This window comes from Canis aureus, chromosome 3 (genome assembly GCF_053574225.1).
Source record: "Canis aureus isolate CA01 chromosome 3, VMU_Caureus_v.1.0, whole genome shotgun sequence".
Taxonomy (NCBI): Eukaryota; Metazoa; Chordata; class Mammalia; order Carnivora; family Canidae; genus Canis; species Canis aureus.
Window position 1 is genome coordinate 25,610,482 of NC_135613.1, and position 20,333 is coordinate 25,630,814.

Sequence of the window (20,333 nt, forward strand, 5' to 3'; positions counted from 1 at the left end):
TAAATGCCCAAAGGGCACCTGGGTGCCTCTGTCATTTAAGTGTCTGACTTGATGACGGCTTGGGTCTTGATGTCAGGGTCTGAGTTCAAAAAACAAAACAAAACAAAAAAAGGGTCTGAATGCCCAAATCTTCAGCAGTTTTAGTGACTCAGTGAAATAGTTATAGGGGTTATAAGTTACAGAGATACATGACTGAGTGTGAATGAGATCAGCAGTTCACAGAATGCATCCTCACAAAGGTCAGTTAAGAAATACTGAGCATTCATCGGTTTAGCACCTGCCTCCGGCCCAGGGCATGGTCCTGGAGTCCCAAGACTGAGTCCCACATCAGGCTCCCTGCATGGAGCCTGCTTCTCCCTGCTTCTCTGCCTATTTCTCTGCCTCTCTCTCTGTGTCTCTCATGAATAAAAAAAAAAAAAAAAAAAAAAAAAAAAAATCTTAAAAAAAAAATACTGAGCATTCTATCTCTAAGGTTAGAACACATGGTGTGGATGTGGAGAAGTACAGCTAAAGAACTGGCCTTATCCTACATCTCCAGCCACACTGGAAAGCACTCTGGATGCTGGATTATGGAGTTTACACCTCAGTCTGATCTAACTAATCATGGCTTATTCCAGAAAAGACTTCAGGAGACCTCATTCTGACTGTAGGCTAGAAAAACACATTCAGATTTAAAAGAATTCCTTTAGGGACACCTGGGTGGCTCAGCAGTTGAGTGTCTGCCTTTGGCTCAGGGTCTGATCCTGGATTCCCAGGATGGAGTCCCACATGGGGCTCCTTGCATGAAGCTTGCTTCTCCTCCCTCTGCCTGTGTCTCTGCCTCTCTGTGTCTCTCATGAATAAATAAAATCTTTATTAAAAAAAAAAAAAAAGAATTCCTTTAAAAAGTCTTTCTTTCCGGGGATCCCTGGATGGCTCAGCGGTTTAGTGCCACCTTCAGCCCAGGGCGTAATCCTGGAGACCTAGGATCGAGTGCCACACATCAGGCTCCTGGCATGGGGCCTGCTCCCTCTGCCTGTGTCTCTGCCCCTCTCTCTCTCTCTCCCTCTCTGTCTTTCATGAATAAATAAAGTCTTTAAAACAAACAAAAAAACCTTTAAAAAAAAAAAAGTCTTTCTTTCCAAACTTCCACTTTGTCCCTTCCTCCATCCCAAATTTTCATTAATGGACATGAAGTCATTCTTTGTACTAGTTGTACTAGATGTGCAGCATTTCATTTAGAAATGTATGTGTGGAGAGGGCATCTGGTGGCTCAGTGATTAAGCATCTGTCTTTGGTTCATGTTGTGATCCCAGTGTCTTGGGATCAAGTCCCACATCAGGCTCCCTGCATGCAGCCTGCTTCTCCCTCTGCTATGTCTCTGCCTCTCTGTGTCTCTCATGAATACATAAATAAAATCTTAAAAAGAAAAAAAGAAATGTACGTGTGTGAATGAAAAAACCTTCAAAGGGGCACCTGGGTGGCTCAGTTGGTTAAGCATCTGCCTTCAGCAGGGGTCATGACCAGGATCCTGGGATTGAGCCCCATGTCAGGCTCCCTGCTCAAGTGTCCAGATTTACCATAAATGTGAGCGTTCAACCATTAATTCTGCCCCATTTTCCCTTTTAAGAGTAATTAGACCAAAAAAAAAAAAAAAAAAAAAAGGTTCCAAAGTGGGAGAAACTTGGAATACAATGGGATATTTTTAAACAAAGCCATTTGTATGCACTTGGGTCTCCAAAATGTCAAGGCAGTAACATTTATCTGTACCATGGAAAATATTCTGAGACCAGAAAGTGCTTAAATAAAACTGCTTCTACTCAGTTTTCAGAGTTGGCATGTTCCCTAAAGTACTCTTCACCCTCTTCTACTTTTTCATAAGAGACCTTATGGCAGAACATTCCATTGCATTCCATGTGCAATCAGCTATAATCCCAGTGAGCAACAGTCCAGGCCAGCTTGCCAGCACAGCAGTCTTTTAATGCAGCTAACACATGTGGCTATAGCAAAGTTATTTCATTTTTTGCAATGAAATACATGCTTTTTCCCAATCTTAAACCCAACTTTATTTTTAATAAGCCATTAATACTTTCTAACAGAACAAACAGCTTGCTTAAAATCTTTCACACAAAATTATTTGGATTACATTTTAGTCAAATTACTAAGAAATGGCCATATAAATTAAAAGCAGAAAGAGAAAACATTAGCAGAAAACTGAAACCATCAAAAATCTAGAGGAAAAAGTCTCTCATACAATTAATTAGTTTTCCAAGAACAAACACCTTTCAAAGGAATCAAAATTACCCCAAAACTTCTGAGCCATAATAAAGTATTTATCTAGAAAATAAACCTTACTTTGTCCAAGGCTGATTCATCAAATGAGGATTTTTGTTCCAGTAGACTAATGTTAATTTAAAAGTCACTAATTTCTGGGAGTGCCTGGCTGGCTCAGTGGGTGGAGTATGTGACACTTGGTCTCGGAGTTGTGAGTTCAAGCCCCACACTGGAGGTGGAGCCTACTTTTTAAAAATATTTTTTTATTATATTTTTTATTATTATTATATTATATTATATATAAAATACATATATATATGTATATATATATAAACAAATAAATGTCACAAATATCTCCTGATAAATGTTTACATGCAGAGAGGCAATGTCTTATAGCTAGATGAAGGTCAAGAATATCCTTATCTAGTCATAACACTAGGAAGTTCTAATGAGCTGCAATTCTGAAATTTTCCCCAAACACACCAGATTTTTTGCTTAAATCCTACTTACTCCACAAGGTCCAGCTGAAATGCCCTACCATCTACAAATCCTACAAGGGTCCTTTGCACTTTTTAAAAAACCCTTGTTTATGGCAATTACCACTTTGAACACTTACTTTGTACTGAGTTTATTTCAGTATGTCTTGTGTCCTCTACCACAAATTTAAAACTCCTTAAGTGCAGGTCCTATGGTACATATAACTGTAATTCCTATAGACTCACATTAGAGCAAACTCTCAAAAGAAAAAGGAAAAGAAATGATAAGGCAGAGCAGAGCCACTCACCCTATTGTCTACAACAGTTTTGAACATAATATGATAGAAAAACCATTTGGAAAAAAAAAAAAAAAGATAAAGAAAAGCCATTTGGGAGTTCAGCACTACACTTAATGTGATCCATAGATTAGTTTGTTTTGTTTTTAGATTTTATTTATTTATTCATGAGAGACACAGAGAGAAAGGCAGAGACACAGGCAGAGAGAGGAGAAGCAGGCTCCATGCAGGGAACCCGATGTGGGACTCGATCCCAGGTCTCCAGAATCATGCCCTGAGCCAAAGGCAGACGCTCAACCACTGAGCCACCCAGGCGTCCCCATAGATTAGTTTTCATACGACCAGTACAATATGCCCAGGCCTACTGTAACCAAATTATTATTTTTAATAAAAACTAGGCATTTCTTCATTATTTTTTTCACAAAAAGATCAATATATTCAATCACTCTGAAGAGATTTTTGTGGGAGGTAAGCAAGAAGGTGAATAGAACTTAAATCCTCACAAACTATAAAATTTACAGCCCTATCCTCCAAAGGTATACAACTAGGGAACTTATTTTCTCTTTCAGTTTGCTATCTTCTACAAGTGAAAACATTTGACATTCTTCATCCAGAATGGATATATTTGGATAATTTTACTTTTCCCCCCTAAACTGACAATCAAAACAACAAGGTCAAAAAGAAAGCTAAGTATCTTAGAAACAATGAGCTCTAACACCTTTTTTATAACCATTAATAATTTCTTAGTCAGCTTTTAATCTAAATGATAAAAAACAGCAAAGTCAGAAAATCTAGCAGACATAGATCCATTTCTCAAACTATCCAGAACTACAGAAAAACTTTTTTTAGAAGATTTTATTTATTTATTCGTAAGAGACACAGGCAGAGGGAGAAGCAGGCACCATGCAGAGAACCCAACATGGGATGCAATCCCAGGACTCCAGCATGCCCTGAGCCGAAGGAAGACGCTTTAACTGCTGAGCCATCCAGGCGTCCCCAGAAAACTTTTTTCTTTTTTAAACAATTTATTTATTTATTCATGAGAGACAGAGAGAGAGAGACAGAGACAGAGACAGAGAGAGAGGCAGAGACACAGGCAGAGGGAGAAGCAGGCTCCACTCAGGGAGCCCGACATGGGACTCGATCCCAGGTCCCCAGGATCAGGCCCTGGGCCAAAGGTGGCGCTAAACTGCTGAGCCATCTGGGCTGCCCCCCAGAAAACTTTTAATTTTACTACATGCTCTAATAGTCTTATTCTCCTAGATAGTCAGTTGATTACTTTTTTAAATATTCTATTTAGTACTCAGCATATCAATATACATATAGTAAACATAAAACCTATTAACTTAAACAGATATTCTTTCAGGCTAAAATCTCAAAGGAAACAATTTTTACAAATTATAAACATGAGCTGTATTATTCAGGTATTTAAAACATATGCCACTGAGAAAGGGATAAAAAAATAAACAAAACAAACATCATCAAGACTGAAAAATAAACCACTATTATACCTTATCACTAATTAAAATGGTAAAATATGATCTTAGAAAAAGATATTGCTGTTTACACTATCTTTGGAAGGAAATAAAACACAAGTTGCTTCTGGGGAGAGGAATGGGTTGACTACGTGATAGGTGATAGGAAGTGTTTTAACTAAATATTTTTTGTACCTTTTGAATTTTACACTATGTGAATGAATGTTTTACCTAATCACAAAAATAAATAAAAATTAGGGGGAAATGAACACAATGCTGTCTGACTTTGACAATGAATAAAACTTATAGACAATTTAAGATGTGGGCATTCTGGGGACCCCTGGGTGGCTCAGCGGTTTGGCGCCTGCCTTTGGTCCAGGGCGCGATCCTGGAGTCCCAGGATTGAGTCCCGTGTTGGGCTCCCGGCATGGAGCCTGCTTCTCCCTCCGCCTCTCTCTCTCTCTCTCTCTCTATCGTGAATAAATAAATAAAATCTTAAAAAAAAAAAAAAAGATGTGGGCATTCTAAAAACGATTTGTCATCAAGAAAAAAACACCAGTATCATTATTTATATTAATAAAACACCTCCATTTGTTTTTGTTATATAGTAAATTGATTTTTGCATTTCATGAATAGGGCCTTTTAATACTCATTTCTTTTTCTTCTTTTTTTTTAAAGATTTTATTTCTTTATTCATGAGAGACACAGAGAGGCAGAAACATAGCCAGAGGGATAAGTAGGCTCCCTGTAGGGAGCCCGATGCAGAACTCGATCCCAGTACCCTGGGATCATGACCTGAGCGAAAGGCAGATGCTCAACCACTGAGCCACCCAGCTGCCCCCCCCCCTTTTTTTAAGATTTTATTTATTTATTCATGAGAAACAGAGAGAAAGAGAGGTAGAGACACAAGCGGAGGGAGAAGCCGACTCCATGCAGGGAGCCGGGCGTCGGACTCGATCCCAGGTCTCCAGGATCATGCCCTGGGCCGAAGGCGGCGGAAACCACTGAGCCACCCAGACTGCCCCCAGGTGCCTTTTAATACTCATTTCTACCTAAAAGTTTTTAGTAAGATTTGCAATCCTATAAGGGAAGTAACAACAGATACCTGTAACATTGGGGATTTCTCCTAGATAATTCTTTTTTTTTTTTTTTTTTTTTTTTTTTCTCCTAGATAATTCTTTATGTAAAACATATCACAGAGAAAAGTAGTTCTTTTTAGGATTAATTCTGGCTCCTGACCCAGGATTTCTAAAGTCTACCTTTTAAAAGAACTATATATTAGCATTTTTAGAGGGAATGCCAACAGTCAAAAATGCCTCCAAACTAAGTTATAATTAAATACATTTTGCAGAGAGAAACAAGAGCTCAATAATTAGGAGTTAGTGTGTTCACGTCAGCACATATACTAAAATTGGACTACTACAAATTAGCATGGCCCCTGTGCAAAGATTTACTTACATACTGTGTAAAACATTAACTCTTAACATGAAGCACAAAAAACAACATAACCTAAATGAGTGACATTTCAGAGCATAAACATTTTTCTTGGGGCACCCAGGTGGCTCAGCTGGTTAAGCATCTGGCTTCAGCTCAGGTCATGATTTCAGGAGTCCTGGGATCAGGCCCTGCATCAGGCTCCCTGCTCAGCGGGAAGTCTACTAGTCCCTCTGCTCCCTACTCCCACTTGTGCACACGTTCTCTTGCTCTCTCTCAAATAAATAAATAAATAAAACAAATAAATAAATAAAAATCACTTAAAAGGGATCCCTGGGTGGCTCAGTAGTTTAGTGCCTGCCTTCAGCCCAGGGCACGATCCTGGAGACCCGGGATCAAGTCCCACTTCGGGCTCCCTACATGGAGCCTGCTTCTCCCTCTGCCTGTGTCTCTGCCTCTCTCTCTCTGTCTCTCATGAATAAATAAATAAATTTTTTTAAAAAATCACTTAAAAATAAACAAACATTTGTTCTCTAGGTCAATTATAAATCTAGCTCAAACTTTAAGGAGCAAATGATCAATACTGACCTTTTTAAAAAAACTTAATTTACATACCCTATAAAGTTCGCCCATTTAAAGTATATAATTCAATACCAAATTTTGCATCTTTTACAATACTTGTTAGATATAATTCATGGATTCCCAGCTTTTAAAAAGTCTAATAAGCGGGATCCCTGGATGGCGCAGTGGTTTGGCGCCTGCCTTTGGCCCAGGGTGCGATCCTGGAGACCCGGGATCAAGTCCCACGTCGGGCTCCCAGTGCATGGAGCCTGCTTCTCCCTCTGCCTGTGTCTCTGCCTCTCTCTCTCTCTCTCTCTCTGTGACTATCATAAATAAATAAAAATTTAAAAAAATAAAAAATAAAAAAAATAAAAATAAAAATAAAAAGTCTAATAAAAGAGGCAAACTCATAGTAACAGAGAACAGAATGGTGGTTATCAGAGGGTAGGGATAGGGGCAAAAGAGGAGATACTGATCAAAAGATACAAATGTTTAGTCCTGAGATGAATAAGTTCTGGAGACCAAACGTGCAATATAGTGACTATAATTAATGTTTTGTATACTTAAAATTTGCTGAGAAATAGATCTCCAATGTTATTACCACAATAAAAGTGGGTAACTATGAGAGGTGATGCATACATTAATTAGTATGGATTGTGGTAGTCATTCTGCAATGTATACATATATCAGAACATCACACTGTACATCTTAAATATATACTTTATTTCCCACTGATAGAATCCTCTACAGAGAACACTGGCTAATGGCCCACAAATAGATGAAATCAGAATGGTTTCCCAAACAACTTAGCATTAATTTGTGTGCCTGGAAGAGCAACGATTCTGCTTTATCACAAAGTTGTAGGTTTCAAGATAGTACAACCTACCACTACTTTAAATAATTTGCCTACAAATCCATATCAAGGCATTAATAAAGTTACAAAATAAACCAGCTTAAGTCTTTTCATCTAAGCAATTATACATAAATAAAGAAACCAGAAAGCAAGGACTTCAATTTCAATAATAAATCATCTTATTTTTTAAAAAATTATAAGCAATTACTTACAATTTTGTAATAAATTTACAAGCTTATTTTCTATTTATAGCTACATCTGTTGTTCAACTCAAAGAACCACTGTTAAGGAATGCAAGTAAGTTAAGATCATCTTGGCAAGCTCAAGTACCATTTAAAATTAAGAAAGAAAAATAATCTTAGAGCCTCAAAAGATACATTTCACATCATGATTAAGTAAAAATCACTGCTTACACCTTTATTACCATTAAGATTTCAAAGTTATAACTAGCTAAATTAATTCAGTTCTCCAAGGATTTCTCAATTGTAAAGAACAAAATAAACAGTCCATATTTAAATATGCTACAGCAAATATCACAGGGGGAAGAATTTAGTGGATCATTCAGAGTAGCAAAGTTCAAAGTGTTACTACCCAATGTTCATTTATTCTGTTCACAGTAAGAAAGGAAAAGAGAAAGGATAGGAAGATGAGATATAATTGGTAGAAAATAACAAGTACTCACTGGTCGAGTTGCCTTGCATCTGAATGATGCATTTGGACTCTTTGCTGGTCTCTCGAGAATTGAAGGGCCGAACCCGCACAGCCACCTTCACTGAGGCTCCCGACATTCTGATGGTCTTGTTATATATATGCAGTCCAGAAATAAAGAATCAAATCTTCTTCTGAAGTTATGTTCAAGTTTCTTTTAAAAAGAAAACAATTCCACACAGGTGGTCAGAATTAAAGAAAGCATGAGCTAACATGAGTATAAAGGCTATTTATTTACTCTCTTACATCCCAGTACTATTTCTATTTCCATTTCTTAAAACCTCGTTCCTTTTCTTCCCATAGACCTTATATTCTCAAAAACTTCCAAATAAAAACTGAAGACTGAAATTTATTTTCCTATTCCATTATCGTTTTCCCATACCTAAAAAGTCCCTAAATATAATAATAACAATAATAATAATTACAACTGCAACATAACAGGCATCTTTCTTGCTGTTTTTCTGGATCAATCTAGAGTAACATATGAAAAATACCAAATGTTAAAGAGAGTTCCTTACACAAGTAACTCCCTCCCCATCTGCAAAACCCCTTATTTATTACCTTCCTTTAAAGAAATGCTCTGAACTTCCTATACTTTAACTGCAGTTTGAAACATTTAGTTACATGATATAGAATTAAACAGCAAAGGACAAAGATAAGCCCCAGCAGCTCCTTCCACTTCTAAGTATCCAGGGATTCCTTTAATTTCCACAGGTACCTCATGTGACCCTTATAATCATCCTGTACAATAAGCAGAGAAGGTTCCAGAAAAGGTTCTACCCTCTGATGTACCACTGACTCATGGCAAAATCAAATCACTACATTTCACTACTGAATGAAGCCACAGGAAAAAAATGTGAACATTTTTCAGAGGAATAGTTTCCCTCCCAACAGAACAAAACACAATTCAATGAAAAGAACACACGCATAAGTAGTCTCCACAAGAAACGACAGATCTCAATTTGCACTCTATCCATTATATAAACGTCTTCAAGGGCAGCCCCGGTGGCGCAGCGGTTTGGCGCCGCCTGCAGCCTGGGGTGTGATCTTGGAGACCCAGGATCGAGTCCCACGTTGGGCTCCCTGCATGGAGCCTGCTTCTCCCTCTCCCTGTGTCTCTGCCTCTCTCTCTCTGTGTCTATGAATAAATAAATAAAATATTTAAAAAAAATAAATAAATAAACGTCTTCAAGAGGAATCAAAAGAAAAAACTGAAAAAGAAAACCACATATAAGTCTAATTATATGGGAATCCATATAAAATTTCAATCTCACTCTTTCCCAATTAAGTAGAAATCAGCAATCCTAAACTACAACTGCACAACTACCAATGCTTTCCAATAAGGCAAAAATCAAAACAAAACAAAATAAAAACCAAAAGGTCACTCTCTACCTTATTACACTGTAGCAGCACTATCTGAAATTCTTGTTTTTAGAACATCTTGTTTTTTGTCCATCTCTCACACCTCCACCTCAGAGATCTTATTTGCTACCACTTAGTCCAATGCCTGATGAAAGAGTTTATTAAATGTTTGTTGAAGGAGTGAATTAATGAATTGCAGCTAACCCTTGAACAATATGGGTTTGAAATGCACAGGTCCACTTGCACATGGATTTCTTTCAACAAATACAATACGTTATTGTAAATATATCTTCTCTTCATTATAATTTTCTTAACATTTTCTTTTCTCTTTTTTGTTTGAATATAATGCATAACACAAGTAACATACAACATGTCTGTTAATCAGCTAGTTATGTTAACAAGTAAGGCTTCTGGTCAACAGTGGGCTATTAGCAGTTAAATTTGAGAGGCTGTGTTAAAAGTTATACATGGATTTTCCCCTACAGGGGGGAGGGAGGGCAGGCACCCCAACCCCTGCATTGTTCAAGGGTTAACTGCGTATTTCCCAGTTTTGAGAATTATCTGTTCAAGTCTTTTGTCTGGTTTGCTGACATATTTTGGTTTTGTTTCAAATAATTCTGATATTTATTGATATTAATCTTTTTTATATTTGTTGTGATATTTTTCCAGTCTGTTTCCCATTTTATTGAACATTAAACAGATGGTTCTTGTTAAATATATCAAATATTTATTGTAATTACATTTATCAAATGAAAGCTTAGTTATTAACTCTCCCAGTCAATAGATCATCACCTATAGTCACTAGCTGAGTACTTTGCCAAAAGAATGAATAAAGCATTCAGAAAAAGCAAGACATAGAACACACTTCAACCTCCCCACAAAGTACACTGTGATATACAGCCATCAACGGAATACTCAACATACTTCATGATCTTCTCCCCCAAACTAGCAATCTCTATCAATCTTCTCATTTCTATTGGACCCCATACCATAATCTTGCAGTCATCTTTGGTTCTTTCTCTTTGAATTTTTATTAGAGTTAACATTAATGACATACCATATAAAAACTTTTAAAACATAAATTTGCATATTTCTATCACTTCCTTCTGCTTATTCCCATTGCCATTATTCTAAACCACTGCCACTGCCTAACCTAGTCCTCATTACCTCATACTTGCAATTACCATACTTTCAATAGTGGAACTGATCTCTGAGCTTTTCATTTGAAGCACAAAACCGAACCACACAGGGGTCTTGTGAAAAGCAAATGAGCCTGGTATTTCAACAGTTCTGAAATTTTTTGGTTTTGTTTTTCATTTTCCAAATTATGTTGCGAATCTCCAGCTGAGAACCCTGCTTTATGCAACTGCTTAACCTTGCTGCAATATTAACCTTTCTAAAGCATGACTCAATTCAACTTCCAAACTCAAGAACCTCTTCTTATTCCCAGTGCTTACAACATCAAGACCAAAGTCAAGATACTCTGTGTTCTAGTGGAGCTCCTTTACCATCCCCCATACATGCTCTTTCATACTTTCTAACAATTTCTCCCCTACAATGGGCATGTGAGTTTTCATTTTTCTCCTATTTGATGGGCCAGCTCCAGTCGTACCTCTTCCTAAAATGACTACTCAAACATTCCAGGAATCATGGTGTTTTCTACAGCACTTATAGTCCCAAACACATTATGAGAACCCAGCTATCATTTCATGTGACTGCATTCTATCTTGTATTGTTCTTTAATACCCCCCCAAAGTGAAACTCCTATTGCCTCGAAAAACCCTGTGAAGGGCTCCTTTAAAAAATGGTTAATTCCAAATCTGGGCAAGAAATTTCAAGATGATTCTGGTACATTTTATTGTGATCACAAGCAAAAAAAAAAAAAAAAATCTATCAAAGATGAATAGAGTCATGGCAAAAGAACACAAGCACAAACTTAAAGGGGCTCCCAAACATGGAATAATTAGAGCATAAAAATACACACATTCATACAAACCACAAATGGATTGAAAAACACCAAATATATAAATTCCTAAGTTCATAATGATACTTTTAAAAAGCCTCATTATTCTGGGATGCCTGGGTGGCTCAGTGGTTGAGCATCTATCTGCCTTTGGCTTCAGGGCATGAGCCTGAAGTCCCAGATCAAGTCCCGGGATCAAGTCCCGCATCCAACTTCCTGCATGGAGCCTGCCTTCCTCTGTCTATATCTCTGACTCTCTCTGTGTCTCTCTCATGAATAAGTAACTAAAAATCTTAAAAAAAAAAAAAAAAGTCAGAAATTAAATTTTTTTAAAAAGCCTCATTATTCTGAAAACTAGAAAAGAATTAAGCATACATATATATCCTGTATACGCTGTACTCCAGGACAGCCAACTAGTCAATGAGGGCAAGTTCTGGGACGCCTGGATGGCTCAGCGGTTTAGCACCTGCCTGAGTCCCAGGATCAGTCCCACACTGGGCTCCCTGCGTGGAGCCTGCTTCTCCCTCTGCCTGTGTCTCTGCCTCTTTCTGTGTGTCTCTCATGAATAAGTAAATAAAATCTTAAAAAAAAAAAAACAATAAGCTTGGTTGTAGAAAAATATGGCATTAAAAAAAAAATAAGGGCAAGTTCTTCTCACCAAAAAAAAAAAAAAAAGTCCAGCTAATAAATGCAGAAAAGATGACAGAATTGGAATGTCACCATTTTCCATCCCTAGTCATACAAGGCCCTCTGCAACAATCATCACCAGCTACCAAATAAACAAACAAAAAAACAAACAAAAAGCCTTAGATGAATGACTGGTTGATATGTGAACACTTTATTGCTTGGATTAGGCTGACAATATGTGGGCCAAATAATCAATCTTAACATCACTAAAAGTGGGACATCTAGGTGGTCTATGCTTCCACCTGTGCTACAATAAGAAACACAAAGCACCACCTAGGAAGTATTCTTATCCTACCCCCTTTAAAAAGAAAAAAAAAAAAAAAATGAAGAGAATGAGCCTCAATTCAAACTACCAGTTACAGGACACACAGTGGAGCAAATGAAAAATTTAAATGACACCTAAAAGATACAATCAGCCAAACCCAGAGTATAGAAAAATCTACAGGTCATGTCATCCAGTTTCTTAAAATAAATGGCATGGGGGAAGGGAAGGTGTAGTAAAAGAGACCTGTGTTAGTTACCAACCAGATGCAATTATTTTTTTAATCAAGAAACTCTGCCAAAGAGACGCCTGGGTGGCTCAGTGGTTGAGCGTCTACCTTCCGCTTGGAGTGTGATCCCGGAGTCCCAGGATCAAGTCCCACATTGGGCTCGTTGCGTCGAGCCTGCTTCTCCCCCTGCCTCTTTCTCTATGTGTCTCTCAAGAATAAATAAATAAAATCTTTTTTTTTTTAAGATTTTATTTATTCATGAGACACACACAGAGAGAGAGAGAGAGAGAGAGAGGCAGAGACACAGACAGAGGGAGAAGCAGGCTCCCTGCAGGGAGCCCGATGTGGGACTCGATCCCAGGACCCCGGGATCACTCCCTGAGCCAAAGGCAGGTGCTCCACCACTGGGCCACCCAGGTGCCCCAAATAAATAAAATCTTAAAAAAAAAATTTGTCAGGAGAAGATAGAAGAAATGAATTTGCCAAAATGACAATTACTGAATACTGTAGATATTTAAGTTAAAAAAAAAAAAATGAAACCTTCTTTTGTATTCTATCCAAGGCCTGCCAAAGTGCTGAATGCTGTTGATTTACAAAGAGACAACAAAGGCTGAAAAGTCCTGGTGTGTTCTTTATACAGAACCATGCATCTATAAAATACTAACATCTCCAACATCTGCTTGCTTCTTCTATCCATCTAATCAACTGCCAAATTAAATAGCTTCTACCTATAAAATTTCTTTCCATTTCTACCCCTGGCATCCTTTTTAGATCTTCAATGAATTTCTTACCCAAGACTGTTAACCTTACCACTTTCTCTTGCTTCCTTCTACACAATACTGCCAATTTCATCTATTCCATCCATACGAAGTGGTACCGCCAAATTGGTCTTTCTGAAGCACAAGTCTGTTCATATCAGTGTCCACTTAAAAATCCTCAAAGTTCCTCTACTGTCTCCCAAGCAATGACTGGACTTCCCACACTGGCATTCAATGTGTTCTGCAACATAAACCACGTATTTTTACAAGCCCACAAAACACTGCCTTCCATCCACATTCCTTCACAACCACCCACCAGAGGGCTTCCTGAAAGTATTTCATGATTTTCTGTCCCTGTGCCTTTGCTCCAGTGAACATTGCGCTCTTCTTCCTCTACCATTCTTCTCAAAATCCAATTTATTCTTCTAAGATCTTCCTGTATGGGGCAGCCCAGGTGGCTCAGCGGTTTAGCACCTGCCTTCAGACCAGGGTATGATCCTGGAGACCGGGGATCGAGTCCCGCCCGCGTCAGGCTCCTTGCATGGAGCCTGCTTCTCCCTCTGCCTGTGTCTCTGCCTCTCTCTCTCTCTTTCTCTCTGTGTCTCTCATGAATAAATAAATTAAAAAATCTTAAAAAAAAATCTTCTTGTATGCCATCTATGTCTAAAACCTTCACAGAATCTCTCCACCTCCCAAAACAAATGCTCATACTTTTCCATTTATTACTACTCAGCTCATCAGCCTTACCCGAGGGCAAAAAAGTTATTTACTTTTATCTCTGCCATAGATTTTCAGTTCCTTGTGGACAAGAATGGAATTTTAGTCATGTTTCTAAAGCCTAGACACAGGGTCTCAAGTATAGTAGTTAAAATATTTTGGTTGAATTCTCAGTTATTGTGTCAACAGGCTGATGTTTGAGTGTCATTAATAAAAACCGTAAGTTGTTCCAAAATAGAGACAGGTTGTTTGATCAAAAGGAAAAAGGATAAAATTAATTTCAAATTCCTTCCTCATTAAAAAAGCTAACAGTCATTCTTTTTTGGAAATGATAATAAGTAAATTTTAAAATTACTTTCCTCCAAATAAATAAGTATATAATAAAATTACTTTTTCTCAAACTTGAACCTAGAAGCTTTTCTCAAATTTGAACCTAAGAATATATATTTTTTCTTTTTTTTTTAAGATTTTATTTTATTTATTCATAGAGACAGAGAGAGACAGAGACACAGACAGAGGGAGAAGCAGGCACCATACAGAGAGCCTGACGTGGGACTCCCCCGGTCTCCAGGATCACGCCCTGGGCTGCAGGCGGCGCTAAACCACTGCGCCACCGGGGCTGCCCTATATATTTTTTTCTGATTTGCGCCACCGGGGCTGCCCTATATATTTTTTTCTGATTTAACAGTCTTGAAGTAAAACTTCAACCATCTTCACAAGTGAGTTAAAATTTCAGTCATAGGAAACTAGAGTTAAATGAATCATAGAGACTGTTACTTTGTTACTTCCCTACTACTATAAACAGTATCTCTTTATAATAGAATTACATCAAAGAATTACAGCTTCAAAATTCCCTGGCTCTTCAAGAAAAATTATATAGACCAATTATAGACCAATTATATAAGTCAAGACCAATTATAGAAGTCTGAATCCAGGTTTAAATTCCAGATGGAAACAATAATCACAGAATACTTTTACGAAGTTACAGGAAAACAATACTTCTTATAATTAGCATAAAAATCTATTTTCCAAGCTTTGAGCAGCCAAAGGAAAAAAGGCAGGCAGGAAAGACAATCACACATACTCTATATAAATCACTTACACAGCCTCAGTTCTAGACTGTCCCTCTGACCAGTTTTCCTTCCTATGACACACAATTAGAAGCGTTAGGAAAGCGGAATGGAGCAAGAATTCCAGAAGCATTCACTAACAATAAAGGGATAATAAAAAGGTTAGGCCCAATTTATTTGCATTTTTCTGAATTTTTACCCAATTGTTTAACTTTGATCTTGTGCAACTGAACTTGCCTTCAGAGGTTCCCTGGACTATTATTAGGAGCCAAAGACGACGACTAATTTTCAAACTGACCTTTCAGCAAAGTGAATAAACACTAATGAAATAATTCTAGCTTTTGGTTGGTTTGTTTTTGTAATATCCCTTTTCTATAGAAAACAGCCAAGATTATACTCCTACAACAGAAGTCAGTTCATGTCATTTCCTCTCCTTGAAAACCTTCCATTGGTTTCCGAGGCCTCAGAACATAATCTAAAAATTCAAAGGCCTCCACAATCCAACCTCTTTTCCCCAGCCTCCATTCTCACTGCCCAGCTTCAAGCCGTCTTCACCAAGCATTCTCTTATTGCACCAAACACACAACTTCCAGATTGAGCTTCAATCTCCCTTATTAACCCTATTATGAATCCGTATTTTTTGAAGACAAGGTCAAATATCACCATGAAGCAGTAAGTGTTAAGCCACACGTTCCTTAATGTGCCCCTTCCTGAGCCAAAAGTGATACCTTCTTTCTCTTTGCTCCTTAAAAATCTTATGTTGATTCTTCATTTTCCTGCTTATTCCATTCTGCCCTATGTTGCAGCCAGTAGTTCATTTAACTCTCATGCACTGATACAGTATTTAGTACATTTGTCACCAGTGAAAATAGAATTTAACCAAGAAATTCAGTCTTTTAAATTCAATATTCACACAACTTGCTATACACTAGGGAATTTACAATAGCAACAAGCAATCTATTTAAAACATCATCTTTTCACTAAATTACAGCTTAAAAATAAATTATAACTTAAAGAATCAACGGGTCCCCAAAAGTAAGTATCTGTAGCTAGTGAATCTATTTTGAAACACTATGAAAAATTGGTTATTCTAAGTTTTGCATCTTTCAGTTCAATACTTTCCATGAGGACCAGGCAGATTTTTAGGACTCAATATTCTATCTCTGACCATGCCTATACTGATAAAACAGCCCCCAAAAGGTAAGAATTTCTTCTATTTGCATGAAGTACCTATTCTTGGTCTTTTTGACTCTATGAATAAAAATCCACCATGAGCCAAGTTGTGAAAGCTCAATAAGAATCACATGCTGGGGGCAGCCCAGATGGCTCAGTGGCTTAGCGCTGCCTTCAGCCCAGGGCCTGATAGATCCAGGATCAAGTCCCACCTCAGCTCCCTGCATGGAGCCTGCTTCTCCCTCTGCCTGTGTCCTGCCTCTCTCTCTCTCTCTGTCTCTCATGAATAAATAAATAAAATCTTAAAAAAAAAAAAGAATTAAAAAAGAATCACATGTTGGAAAAGCTTCTTTTTGCATTCTAACCTAATGCCAAGAATCAGATTACACAAGAGTCTCCTGATAGATCAGATTTTCAATCTCAAATGGAGTTAAACTAGCTCATCCAGACTCCCCAACTGTTTTCTTTTAACCCTACTACCCAAAATAAGTTTTGAAATATAGTTCTGGATTTATTAGACACACATCCTCCTGTCACTGCAATTAAGAAATCAAGGAGGGCAGCCCTGGTGGCTTAGTGGCTTATGCCCTGCTTTCGGCCCAGGGCATGATCCTGGAGTCCCAGGATCAAGTCCCACGTCAGGCTCCCTGCATGCTCCTCCCTCTGCCTGTGTCTCTGCCTCTCTCTCTCTCTGTCTCTCAAGAATAAATAAATAAAATCTTAAAAAAAAAAAGGGGGGGGGGGAATCCCTGGGTGGCTCAGCAGTTTAGCACCTGCCTTCTGCCCAGAGCCTGATCCTGGAGTCCTGGGATCAAGTCTCATGTCAGGCTCCCTGCATGGAGCCTGCTTCTCCCTCTCTCTGCCTGTGTCTCTGCCTCAAGAATAAATAAAATCTTAAAAAAAAAAAAAGAAATCAGGGATCCTCCTTTTCACCAGTAACATGATTTTATTCATAAACCAAGAGATGCATCAAGAGACAACAGCTCCTAGGGGCACCAGGCTGGCTCAGTCAGTAAAGCATACAACTCGATCTCAGGGTCATGACTTCAAGCCTCACAGTGGGAATAGAGCTTAAAAAATAAAAATAAATTAAAAAGAGATGACAGGGGTGCCTGAGTGGCTCAATTGGTTGAGGTCTACCTTCAGCTTGGGTCACGGATCAAGCCCCGAGTCTGGCTGCCTGCTTAAAAGGGAGTCTGCTTCTCCCTCTCCCTGCTCTTGTGCTCTTGTTTACTCTCTCTCTAATAAATAAAATAATTAATTAATTGAGACAACAGCTCCTATGGCTTAAGATAAACTATTCTAAATGAAAGTGATTTTTTTTTCTTCCAAAGAGTTACGAAACTCTTATCTAGTAAGTCAACTCGTTCTAATATCTGAAGCTATGTCTCATAATTTTTATTTTAGCAGATGTGCTGGGAATTTTGCTACTCAAATCCCAACATTCCACTGAAGCTCTTCTATTGTCAAAGTGGATGACACACAACACCTTCTCCTGGAATTGTCCAGGCTGAAATGAGCTCAGCTCAGTGTACTACTACACTGAGTGTACTACTCAGTGTACTACAGTGTAGAAATGGTAAGTTTCAGGGGGCCTGTGTGGCTCAGTCAGTTAAGTGTCTCAGCTGAGGTCAAAATCCCAGAGTCCTGGGATCAAGCCCACATGGTGCTCTGCCCAGCAGGGAACCTGCTTTTCCCTCTCCTTCTCCCTCTGCCTGCCACTCCCCCTGTTTATGTTCTCTTGCTCTGCCAAATAAATACAATGAATGAATGAATGAATGAAAGAAAGAAAGAAAGAAAGAAAGAAAGAAAGAAAGAAGAAAGAAAAGAAAGAAAAGAAAGAAAAGAAAGAAAGAAAGAAAGAAAGAAAGAAAGAAAGAAAGAAAGAAAGAAAGAAATGGAAAGTTTCAATCAGAGGTTAATGCAAATTTGCTATGGGTTGAGTCCCTGCCCTTAAAGAGACAGCATGAGAAAAAAGCAAGTTTAAAAAAAATAAAATAAAAAAGGAAAAAAATTAGTATGAGTCAAGGTACCCCTCCTTCTGAAACCTCTGCCTGACCATACCTCTGCAGATACCAGTCTGGGAGGCACCTCACTAACTGAGCAAGAATGCAAGTCAGACTTTTCCATGTGTCAACAATGTGTCAATCTTGCCACCTGATGAACAGACACAGAAAGTTTAATAGGTATATTTTCATTTAGATGACAATACAAGTATTCCAGACTCTCACAAGGATTTAAATAATGAGTTTTCACCTGGGATACTAAGATTTATCTTCAAATAAAGTTATGCATCTAAACCATATCAGTCACATCTTTCACCAAAAAAAAAAAAAGACTGGTTATATTTTAGTGTTGTATTTTCAGTTTGGAAAGCAGGTAGACTATTTTTTTTAAAGGTCTCTGAAGAACATTTCTCCTTGTACTTACAGACCTGTTCAAAACAGTGTGAACATCCTTATATCAGAATGTCTAGAACACTTTTCTCTTACAGTTTTAGAACTTATTGGGATCCCTGGGTGGCGCAGCGGTTTGGCGCCTGCCTTTGGCCCAGGGTGCGATCCTGGAGACCCGGGATCGAATCCCACGTCGGGCTCCTGGTGCATGGAGCCTGCTTCTCCCTCTGCCTGTGTCTCTGCCTCTCTCTCTCTCTCTCTCTCTGTGACTATCATAAACAAAAAAAAAAAATTAGAACTTATTACCAAAAAACAATTTCTCTTGATGAATCATTATATATAGCCATTATATATATTTTTTCTTTCCCTTTTTACCTTGAAAAGTTTCAAAACTAAATTATAATAACTGAATTACACAAGTTGCTGTAAGTTGTTTATTTAGTTTTTCCTCTTGTTATGCAGAGTTTTCTTTCTTTCTTTAACAGCCCCCCTGCATTTGTGGTATTTGTGAGAGGCTGTTCAAATCCTTTTTGGAAGCAGTAAGTGGTCAAACTATAAACAAAACAAAACCAAAAAAAAAAAAAAAAACCAGTTCCTGTAATAAATCTATTCTGCTATTTAACATCAGAAATACGTTATGTCAAAATCCTAGCTCCTAAAAACAAAAGACTTTAAAAATTATACAAAAATTTGTGTTGAATGAACTTGATAATAGTGTGAGTGGCCAGAAAAGCAGGCCAAGATCTGAAAGCGATCCACTAAACAGAAGCAGACAAAAGTTCAATGAAGGAGGGAGTGTGAAGTAAGCAATACTGCCACTGCAGCAAAGGCATGAAGTGTGTCCCTTGGTTTCAGCAATAAAAGGCTGGAAATGAGAGCAAGAGCAGGTGCAGGTGAAGTGAGAGCCACTGAAGCCAGTCTATGGTGGGCTGGAGAGTAATTAGGAGACTAGGAAGTGGAAATACAAGTATCCTCCTTGCTTCCAGAACTTCGCTGGGAGGCTCAAGAGAGTGACAGCTAGGAGAGAACAGAAGTGAAGGAAGGATTTTTCTCCCTCACTTCCTTGTTTGTATTAGGAGAGATCTGAATATTTCCAGACTTTATCCAAGAGCTATTTATTAGGTGCCTACAATGTGATAGGCAGTTCCAGGAGTTTGGGATCAATCAATGAATGAAACAGAAAAACATCCTTGCCATGGAGAAGTTTACATTCTAGTAGGGGAAGAGGGGACATTAAAATAATAATTTCTACAGAAAGCTACATGATAATAAGCATTACCAGGGAGGGAAAGTACAGCAAAGGCAGGTGGCTCAAGATGATGGTGGGTAGAAACGCCGTGCAGGTACATAAATGACATTAGGGTAGGCATGCTGAGGTTGGGAGATTTAAGCAAAGACTTGAAGATGAAAGAGCTAGCCAAGCAGCTTTCAGGAGAAAAGTGTTCTAGAGGTAGAAGTCAGAGCAAAGTCCCTAAGGTGGGACTATAGGGAAACAGCGAGGGGATCCCTGGGTTGCGCCGTGGTTTGGCGCCTGCCTTTGGCCCAGGGCGCGATCCTGGAGACCCGGGATCGAATCCCACATCGGGCTCCCGGTGCATGGAGCCTACTTCTCCCTCTGCCTGTGTCTCTGCCTCTGTGTGTGTGTGTGTGTGTGTGTGAC

General features: G+C 38.4%; 1 protein-coding gene across 10 annotated transcripts in view; it reads right to left on the bottom strand.

Moving 5' to 3' along the window:
- Window positions 1–20,333, bottom strand: part of KIF1B (kinesin family member 1B) — a 149,395-nt gene that overhangs the window by 124,304 nt on the left and 4,758 nt on the right. For all 10 annotated transcript variants that reach the window (XM_077891254.1, XM_077891251.1, XM_077891259.1 and 7 more), the window contains exon 2: window positions 8,031–8,210. In XM_077891254.1, the coding sequence (XP_077747380.1) occupies window positions 8,031–8,136 (106 nt within the window). In that variant the 5' untranslated portion in view covers window positions 8,137–8,210. The remainder of the gene's footprint in view (window positions 1–8,030; window positions 8,211–20,333) is intronic.